The 10,275-nt window shown below is 46.0% G+C and overlaps 1 protein-coding gene across 1 annotated transcript; it reads left to right on the top strand.

The window, feature by feature from the left end:
• The first annotated feature begins 5,813 nt into the window (after positions 1 to 5,813).
• On the top strand, positions 5,814 to 8,088 carry LOC124870586. Its single transcript, XM_047369376.1, has 2 exons — positions 5,814 to 6,113; positions 6,243 to 8,088. Exons 1-2 carry the CDS (start codon positions 5,941 to 5,943, stop codon positions 6,961 to 6,963), a joined length of 894 nt encoding a protein of 297 aa, XP_047225332.1. The 5' UTR covers positions 5,814 to 5,940; the 3' UTR covers positions 6,964 to 8,088.
• Positions 8,089 to 10,275: the final 2,187 nt, after the last annotated feature.

Here is a 10,275-nt window from a genome sequence, read left to right on the forward strand (position 1 = left end):
ATATTTCAGTTAGTGTGCAATGAATCTAAAATATATGAATGTTAAATTTTTATCATGACATTATGGAAAATAATGAACTTTATCACAATATGCTAATTTTTTGAGAAGGACCTGTATATTGATCCTTTGTGATTAGTTTTAACTTCTACTCATTTGATTGATTCTATTAGAGTAAAACATTGTTGCAGAGTAATATTTACACATAACTGTGCATATACCGTATGTACCTCAAAGTGAACTATTTCATAATCACTTTCCCGAAAAGAGCAAATATCGGGCAGGTCGTGATCCCACCTTCCATTTCCCAGGTTTGGGATGTTGTGGAATTTCTTATCAAAGTGGAGAGAAGTTGACTCACGAGAAGAGAAAATCCGGACTTTGTCTTAATAAGTTTTATTCAAAGGCATTCAGCGTTTGAATGACTCTGTCACCAAGCAAGTCAGTTAAACAGAGCAACGAACAGAAATCACAAACAGTATTTATACTAAAAATGAGGGTGTTATCTCAACTTCAAGGAGTTTTAGAAATATGGCCCCTAGACCCTCCCCAGGTCAGAGTTAACAAAGTTATTTATGAGGCCACCCATCTACCTTCCCTTGAAATATACACTTCAGGAAGGGTTAACCATAACACTCTCCAGCATGTGAATTTAGAGTCCATCTGCTAATAAAAACAGAACACTAATCAAACACAGAGGTCAGAGGTGAGAGGTAGATGGAAGGTCACCTGTGAGTGATACAACACAGAAACAAATGAGAGAGGTGAAGGGAATATCAGAGCACTTTAAAAGAATTTTCCATTACAGGGATTATTGGTAATTCTTGTTTTTAGTGATGTCCTTCTGTGACGAGGCTACGAAGTTTGTATTAAGTATCCAGGAAGTTGTTGTGAAGCTCGTATTGGGGCTTGTGTTAATGACGCATTTGGTGATGTTCAAAGCCTTGTGAGCTGGCCTTACCAGGTGACTGATTCAAGAACTGGGACACAAACAAAGTAACACAAGCAAATTCACATCACAACCCTCTCCCAAATTTGTTTCCACTTTCCCTTTTGGTCCAGCCATTTTATCATAAAGAGAGATTAAGATCATATTCAGACCATATTCAGAATTTATGCATTGGCTCGTGCTCGTAATCGTCATCTTCTGCTTTATCCGGGACTGGGTCGAAGGGGCAGCAGACTCAGCAGACTCAGCAGAGACACCCAGACGTCCCTCTCCCCAGACACCCCCTTCAGGGGGAGCCCAAGGCGTTCCCAGGCCAACCAAGAGACATAGTCCCTCCAGCGTGTCCTGGGCCGTCCGCTGGGCCTTCTCCTGGTGGGACGTGTCTGGAACACCTCCTGAGGAAGGCATCCAGGAGGCATCCAGTATTGATGCCCGAGCCACCTCAACTGGCTTCTCTTGATGTGGAGGAGCAGCGGCTCTACTCCGAGCTCCTCCCGGAAGGCCGAGCTCCTCACCCTATCTCTAAGGGAGTGCCTGGTGTTGTGGAAAATTCTTTTAGTGTTCTGAACTTTTCTTTACCTCTCTGACCTCTGTGTTTTGGTTACTTAAGAGCAGATGGGCTCTAAATTCATTATCGGGAGTTTTATGGTTAACACTCCCTGAAGGGTTATATCCCAAGGGAGGGTAGATGGGTGCCCTCATAAACAACTTTGTTACCTCTGACCCGGGGCCATGAAACTAAACTCTTGAGATAACACCCTCATTCTGCTGTACACCAACAGCTGCACCTCCAGTCACCAGTCTGTCAAGCTTCTGAAGTTTGCGGACGACACCACCCTGATCGGACTCATCTCTGATGGTGACGAGTCCGCGTACAGATGGGAAGTGGACCATCTGTTGGACTGGTGCAGCCAGAACAGCCTTGAGCTCAACGCTCTAAAGACAGTGGAGATGGTTGTGAACTTCAGGCAGAACCCAGCCCCACCTGCCCCCATCACCCTCTGTGACTCCACAATTGACACTGTGGAATCTTTCCGCTTCCTGGGAACCATCATCTCCCAGGATCTCAAGTGGGAGCCAAACATCAGCTCCCTCATCAAGAAAGCCCAGCAGAGGATGTTCTTCCTGCGGCAGCTGAAGAAATTCAACCTGCCAAAGACTATGATGTTGCACTTCTACACAGCCATCATTGAGTCCATCCTCACCTCCTCCATCACCATCTGGTACGCCGCTGCTACAGCCAAGGATAAGGGCAGGCTGCAGCGTGTCATTCGGTCTGCTGAGAAGGTGATTGGCTGCAGTCTACTGTCGCTCCAGGAACTGTACACCTCCAGGACCCTGAAGCGGGCAGGGAAGATTCTGGCTGATCCCTCCCACCCCGGTCACAGACTCTTTGAGACTCTCCCCTCTGGCAGGAGGCTGCGGTCCATCCGGACCAAAACCTCACGCCACAAGAACAGTTTTTTCCCATCTGCCACCAGCCTGGTTAACAAAGCCCGGAAACCACCCTGACATTCCCCCTTTCCCCCACACCCCCCCTTTTTTTGCTGACAGGACACCTGTAACCTGTAACTCTATGCGTTACATTAACGCTCAGCTTGGACTCCTGCTTACTTGCACTGCTTTACTTGCACAATGATCACCTGCACTGTTGTATTGCTCTTGCATCTTATACTGCTCTATATTTACTCTCACTCACTTAAAACTGTGCACTTATATTTATATTATATTGTAGATATGTTTGTACTGTTTAATTTGTACTGTATTGCACCGACTACGCCAAAACAAATTCCTTGTATGTCCAAAAACGTACTTGGCAATAAAGCTTTTCTGATTCTGATTCTGATTCTAAATATGGTTTGTAATTTGTGTTCGTTGCTCTGCTTCACTGACTAAATTCAGTGACAGTCTTCAAGCGCTGAAATGCCTTTGAATAAATTTATAAAGACAAAGTCTGGCCTTTCTCTTGTTAATGAGTTGATTTCTCTCACACTTTGATAATAAAATCCATAACACTGGCCACCCTATGGAGAAAGCTAATTTCAGCCACTTGTATCTGGAATCTTGTTCTTTCGGTCATGATCCAAAGTTCATGGCCATAGGTGAGGGTAGGAACGTAGACTGACCGGTAAATCGAGAGCTTCGCTATTCGGCTCAGCTCTCTCTTCACCACAACGGACCGGCACACCGCCCCCATTACTGCGGCAGCCACACCGATCCATCTGTCAATCTCCCGCTCCATTCTTCCCTCACTTGTGAACAAGACCCCGAGATTGAGACTTGAACTCCTCCACTTGAGGCAGAAACTCTCCTCCAACCTGAAGAGGACAAGCAACCCTTTTCCGGTCGAGAACCATGGCCTAGGACTTGGAAGAGCTGACCTTCATCCCAGCTGCTTCACACTCGGATGCAAACCACCCCTGCGCATGCTGTAGGTCATGGCTAGAGGGGGCCAGCAGGACCACGTCATCTGCAAAAGAAAGAGACGAAATCCACTGGTCCCCAAACCACACCCCCACCGGCCCTTGGCTGTGCCCAGAAAACCTGTCCATAAACATCATGAACAGGACCAGTGACAAAGGGAAGCTGTGCTGGAGTCCAACATGCACCGGGAACAGGTCCGACTTAGTGCCGGCAATGCGTAACAAACTCCTGCTCCGCTTGTGCAGAGACCGGATGGCCCCTAATAAAGGGCCCCCGATTCCATACTCCTGGAGCACCCCCCACAGGCACCACAAGGGACACAGTCGAATGCCTTCTCCAGGTCCACAAAACACATGTGGACCGGTTGGGCAAACTCCCATGAACCCTCGAGTACCCTGTAGAGGGTGTAGAGCTGGTCCAGTGGTCCACACTGCTCCTCCCGAAGCCGAGGTTTGACTATCGGCCGGACTCTCCTCTCCAATACCCTGACATAGGCCTTACCAGGTAGGCTGAGGAGTGTGATCCCCCTATAGTTGGAACACACCCTCCGGTCACCCTTCTTATGAAGGGGGACCACCACACCAGTCTGCCAGTCCAGAGGCACTGTCCCCCACCCCCACGCAATGTTGAAGAGGCGTGTCAACCACGACAGCCCCACCACATCCAGAGACTTGAGGTACTCAGGGCGGATCTCATCCACCCCCAAAGCCCTGCCACCACGGAGCTTTTTAACCACCTCGGGGACTTCAGCCTGGATGTCTAACCCCGAGTCCTCAGCCTCTGCTTCCACAAGGGAATGCGTGATGGCAGGATTGAGGAGCTCCTCAAAGTACTCCTTCCACCACCCGATAATGTCCCCAGTCGAGGTCAGCAGCTTCCCACCCCCACTGTAAACAGTGTTGGCAAAGCACAGCTTCCCCCTCCTGAGGTGCGCCAGAATTGCTTCAAAGCCAACTGGTAGTCCTTCTCCATGGCCTCACCGAACTCCTCCCAGGCCAGAGTTTTTGCCTCTGCCACCGCCCGGGCCGCGGTACGCTTGGCCTCACGGGACCTGTTAGCCGCCTCAGGAGTCCCACAAGCCAACCACAGCCGATAGGACTCCTTCTTCAGTTTGACAGCATCCCTTAGTGCCAGTGTCCACCACTGGGTTCGGGGATTACCCCAGCGACAGGCACTGCAGACCTTACGGCCGCAGCTACGGGCGGCAGCATCGATAATAGATGTGGAGAACATGGTCTTCTCAGACTCTATGTCTCCAACATCCCCCGGAATCTGATCAAAGCTCTCCCGGAGGTGAGAGTTGAATACATCCCTGGCCAAGGGGTCCGCCAGACGTTCCCAGCAGACCCTCACTATGTGCTTGGGCCTGCCAAGTCTGTCCGGCTTTCTCCTCTTCCAGTGGATCCAACTCACCACCAGGTGGTGATCAGTGGTCAGCCCCTCTCTTCACCAGAGTGTCCAAAACATGCGGCCAAAGGTCTCACGACACGACAACAAAGTCAATCATTGACCTCCTACCTAGGGTTTCCTGGTGTCGAGTACACTGATGAACACCCTTATGCTTGAACATTGTGTTCATTATGGACAATCCGTGACTAGCACAGAAGTCCAATAACGAAAAATCACTCGAATTCAGATCGGGGAGGCCATTCCTCCTCATCACGCCTCTTCAGGTGTCAATGACATTTCCCACGTGGGCGTTGAAGTCCCCCAGCAGAATAATGGAGTCCCCAGGAGGGGCACTATCTAGCATTCGACAGGGACGCCAATAAGGCCGGGTACTCCGCACTACCGCTTGGTCCGTAGGTCAGTAGGGACAGTCAGAGACCTGTCCCCAACCCAAAGGTGCAGGGATGAAACCCTCTCATCCACTGGGGTAAACCCCAACACAAGATGGCTGAGCTGGGGGGCAACAAGCAAACCCACCCCAGCCCGCCGCCTCTCCCCGTGGGCCACTTCAGAGTAGAAGAGAGTCCAGCCCAGAGTACAGATGGGTTCCAGAGCCCACGCTGTGCGTGGATGCGAGCCCAACTATTTCTAGTCGATATCTCTCGACCTCCCACACAAGCTCAGGCTCCTTCCCCTCCAGCGAGGTGACATTCCACGTCCCTAGAGCCAGCCTAAGCATCCAGAGACCGGGCCGCCGAGGTTTCCACCTTCGTCTGCCGCCCAATCCTCTTTGCACCAGTCCCTTATGGTTCCCCCTGCAGGTGGTGGGCCCACTGAGGATTTATGCATTTATTTATGCATTGGCATCAAACATAATATATATTCTATATATTTCTTCCTACATCGGAATATGCGTAATGACATTGGAGGATGAACTATCACGTGGTTTTCTTGCAAGCCAATGCCCACAACAACTGGAAGTAATGTCATTTCCTGGGTCTTTTTTCCCAGGAATGGTTGTAGTGGTTGTAGTTTTTCCCGCTGTACACAGATCTCTTCATTTTGCTCGCACTTTCACTTTCATTTCGTCTTGTCATTCAGTATTTATTGCTCTTTTACATACACACACCCACACACCAGACACTCAACACACACTTACTCACACTTACACACCCACATTTATGGAGCTGCCAAAAGCCGGACGCACCAAACTGTTTTACACCTCGCTCAAAGCTTTGGAGCATATTACAACGCCGGATGAAGACGCCGAATTGGTCCACTCCTCCGGTCTGGATTCAGCCGACAGTGAGGATGAAGCAGAGTTTATTGAAGGAACAGATCCTTCCCATGACGTGTATGTTTATATTTCTGAAATATTACTTGTTTCTGAATTAGAGAAAAATATACAAATGAAAGAATGTCACCGTGTTATGCATCATTGTTATATTATGAGCCTCATAGACATATCTTTTTCTGTGTGCAGCGTTGATGATGAGGAGGAGGAAGAAGACACATCCTGCTCCCCTGAGGCACCCTGTGCTCTGGAGAGAGGAAGAGGAAGGAGTCAGCCTTCAACAAATAGGAGCTGCAGCAGTCGTTCCACTGGCAAGCACTCAAGGTCAGAGACACTCCCCGGTGATGTAGCTCGCTGGAGATGTGAAACTGATCCTGACAACTTGCCACATCCCTCACCTCATTTCCTGCCCAAAAGACAGCCTGGTCTGCAGCCACCTCTTGCACAGTATGTGGACATTCCATCTCCATCTGAGCTATTCAAGAAGTACTTTTACCAGGACACAATCAAAACACTGTGTGCAAACACTAATAAATATGCAGCTAGAAATATTGCAGCAGGGAAAAAATTAAAATGGACTGAGGTCACAGAGGCTGAAATGTATCAGTACATTGGGATGACAGTGTACATGGGGGTTCTGAAGCTGCCAAAGATCCGGGATTTTTGGCGTACAGATTCTGTTTTCAGTGTGCCATATCCTGCAAAGGTCATGTCCAGGGACCGGTTCCTCAGCATTACTTGGAACATACATCTGAGTGACCCTGCGGAAGATGCCCTCAATGACAGCAGAAAAGGCACACATGACTATGACTGTCTGCACAGAATACGCCCCCTGTATGAAAGTTTATGTGTAGCCTGCAAAGCTGTGTACCACCCCAGCAAAACATCTCTATGGATGAGCGCATGGTAGCCACCAAAGACAGAATTGTTCTGAAGCAGTACATAAAAAACAAGCCAACAAGGTGGGGGATAAAACTTTTTGTGCTGTCAGACAACACAGGCTACACTGCTGATTTCAAAATATATTCAGGAAAGTCCACTCTGGTAACTGGGAAGTGGCTGTCATTTGATGCTGTGATGTCACCCATCAACAAAAACTACCTGGGATCAGGATATCACATTTATTGTGATAATTACTACACCAGCCCAGTACTGTTCAACCAACTTCATGACCTGGGGTTGGGAGCCTGTGGGACTTTTCGAGATACAAGAGTCGGCGTCCCAAAAACAAAAACAAATGCCCTAAACAAGAAATCTCCCCGAGGGACCATCAGGTGGATCAGAGAGGGAGCACTCTTATTTATCAAGTGGATGGACATGAGGGAGGTGAGTGTCTGCTCCACTCTGCACACTGCCTTCTCAGGAGACTCTGTAAAAAGAGCATCCAAGGTTGGTGGAAAGTATAGACCAGTGGAGGTGCCAGTTCCGTCTGCTGTGAAGGACTACAACCGCTTCATGAGGGGAGTTGACCTGTCTGACCAACTGATTGGCTCCTATTCCTCACGGAGAAAGAGCAGGAAGTGGTATTTGACAGTGCTGCATCACTTTGTTGACATTGCTGTAATAAACAACTATTTGTTGCACGGTCCATTGTGTGGGAGACTGGAGCAGTAGACCCATGACACACCAGGGTTTCCAGGAGCAGCTGACAACTGAGCTGTGTGGAGCACCCTTACAACAAGTCCCGGAGGCCTATCCCTGTTGCCATTGCTGAGGAGGCATCAGGCTCAAAGAAAGCAACACAGAGATGCAGAAAGTGCAGGCTGTGTGGGAAGTGCACTCCTTTCATGTGTGAGACATGTAAAGTGCCTCTGTGTGTAATCGTGGACAGGAACTGTCACAAGGCCTTTCACAGCTTCGCTGGCAAAATTGAAGGCTAATTTTTGACTCTGTGCCTGTGAATACACTGTTGTAAATATCTTACCGTAAATAGCTTTTTTACTGAGCTTTTACTGTGACTAACTCTATGTGCTCTCTTTCAAACTCTAACCTTGAAAACTGGCTCAGAGTTTATCTGTTCTTTCTTTCTAGGTGAAACGAGTAAAGGAGCTACATCTATTAACATTTACTTTTCCTTCCCATAGAAAGGACTCCTGGATCAGTGCTTCTTTCTTCTCTTTGTGTCTCTGCTCTGTTCTCTCCAACCTCCCAGTCGGTCGTGGCAGATGGCCGCTCACACTGAGCCTGGTTCTGCTGGAGGTTTCTTCCTGTTAAAAGGGAGTTTTTCCTCTCCACTGTCGCTACATGCATGCTCAGTATGAGGGATTGCTGCAAAGTCAACGCCAGTGACTGTCCACTGTCTCTACAAGCCTATCCAGGAGGAGGGAATGCTGCAAGTCTCTGACTGGATGCAATCTGCTGGGTTTCCTTAGACAGAAAAACCTTTTATCCAATTTGAATAAATAACTGAATCTGACGGCACTGTTCAACGGTTAGGATTAATTGGAATGTATGTACCTGACTGTTGTGAAGTGCCTTGAGATGACGTGTTGTGAATTGACGCTATATAAATAAACTGAGTTGAATTGATGTTCATGTTGTCTTTTTGCATTCTGCTTTTTTGTATCTTGTATCTATATAAAAAAATATGATTTGAATTTGGGTTCATCTGTTCTAAAGTTTCAGCACAGTAAAAAACAATTATTTTTTGTTTGTTTATTGCACATTTTATTGTTTGAACATGCTCTTATGAACATATATGTTTGCTCATTGGTATCTGACACACTTAGAGATTTGATTGCACTACTGTAAATAGTTTATTTTGATGTACATATTATCTTTTCTCAAACTTTTCACAATGTACATTTTATTTCCGTTTTTGTCTCTGTTTATACAAATTTGAGTATTTCAAAAATGAAGTTATGGACACACGCCGTATGAATTTTCTGTGTTTTGAAAGGCTTTTGTGCAACTTTTTTACATTACAATTTTTGAGGAATACATCTATGATATTTCTGTATATAGGAATATATGAGTAAAAAAAAAAGTTTTTTATTTTTCTGGTGGTTAATTGCACTTTTTAGCAATTTATTTAGTAAATATGGACTTATTACATACAAATTATAAAACTTTGGTATGTAAGGGTTGTATTGATGTCTAGCACATTGAAATACTCCAAAAAATGGCTCTACAGCATGGCAAACTTGTTCTATGGTAGGTCATAAAGGGTTAAAACTTTACACACCAGTCATGTAATAATAACCACTCTACCTGTTTTACATTTATTTTCCACTTGATGGCACAGTAGAGCAAGTGAAGCTTTATAAAGCTTTGACTCAAATCACTACGTTTGTCTTTCATTGGTTTCTTACCTTCCATGATCTCTGGGGGTTTGCAAAAAGATGGTGGCCAGGGCATAGAGCGCCTGAAACATGGATGGTATAATTGGACTGCACCACCAGCTCCTGCTGAAGAGTTAGTATAACATTTGAGTTAAAATAAAAACACAATTATTTTTAAAATGATCATTGTGACTCTTTTTTTAAACTTTTAAATTCAGTCCATCGTAAAAGGTTGCACTGACTTCCTACAGGGACGGGGGTTCATGTTTTAGTAGAACAACAACTCTAAACATACAGCCAGAAATACAAAGGGATGGTTTAGATCAAGGTATGCGTATGACGGTACGTTGTGTTGTACTGTTATATACTTTAAGTCACTTATGTATTATTAATGTTTTGAGTTGGAGTCTTTACTTACTGTTTTACTTTGTAGACCTTCCCATTTAATTAGGGTAATCTGGTTCCTTTGTTCAGTGTTCCGTTCATTTTCTGTTTTCATGTTACTGCTGGTTCTAAGTTACTTGGTCACGATTTGCTTTAGTATTTGAGTAAGTGTTGTGTCAGGTATTTTTTGAGTAGTGATTGTTTAGTTTTTAGGTTTCAGACCTGTATAGATAGATAGGTTCCTGAATGATGTTTCTGTGGGATTTATTTACTAGAACCTCTTTCACTACCAGGGAAATTTCTTGTGTCTATTTTCACTGTTGGGGCCATTTAAGTAGATTTTGTTCCCTGACATTGAGTGTACGTACTTCAGAAGTGCTGCTGCGATCTGGAACCCCAGATTTTTGCTCATTGCAACAGCAGAGTCCAGGATCTGATTAAATACAGTAAAATCAGACCAACACTGCATTAATCTAAGAATGTTGCATAGTGGTTATGTTTTAAAAGCCATCGACTGCCACTCTAAGCTGTGTGGAAATATAGAAGTAGACTATAAT

The sequence above is a fragment of the Girardinichthys multiradiatus genome, chromosome 6, assembly GCF_021462225.1.
Source record: "Girardinichthys multiradiatus isolate DD_20200921_A chromosome 6, DD_fGirMul_XY1, whole genome shotgun sequence".
In the NCBI taxonomy this organism is placed as follows: Eukaryota; Metazoa; Chordata; class Actinopteri; order Cyprinodontiformes; family Goodeidae; genus Girardinichthys; species Girardinichthys multiradiatus.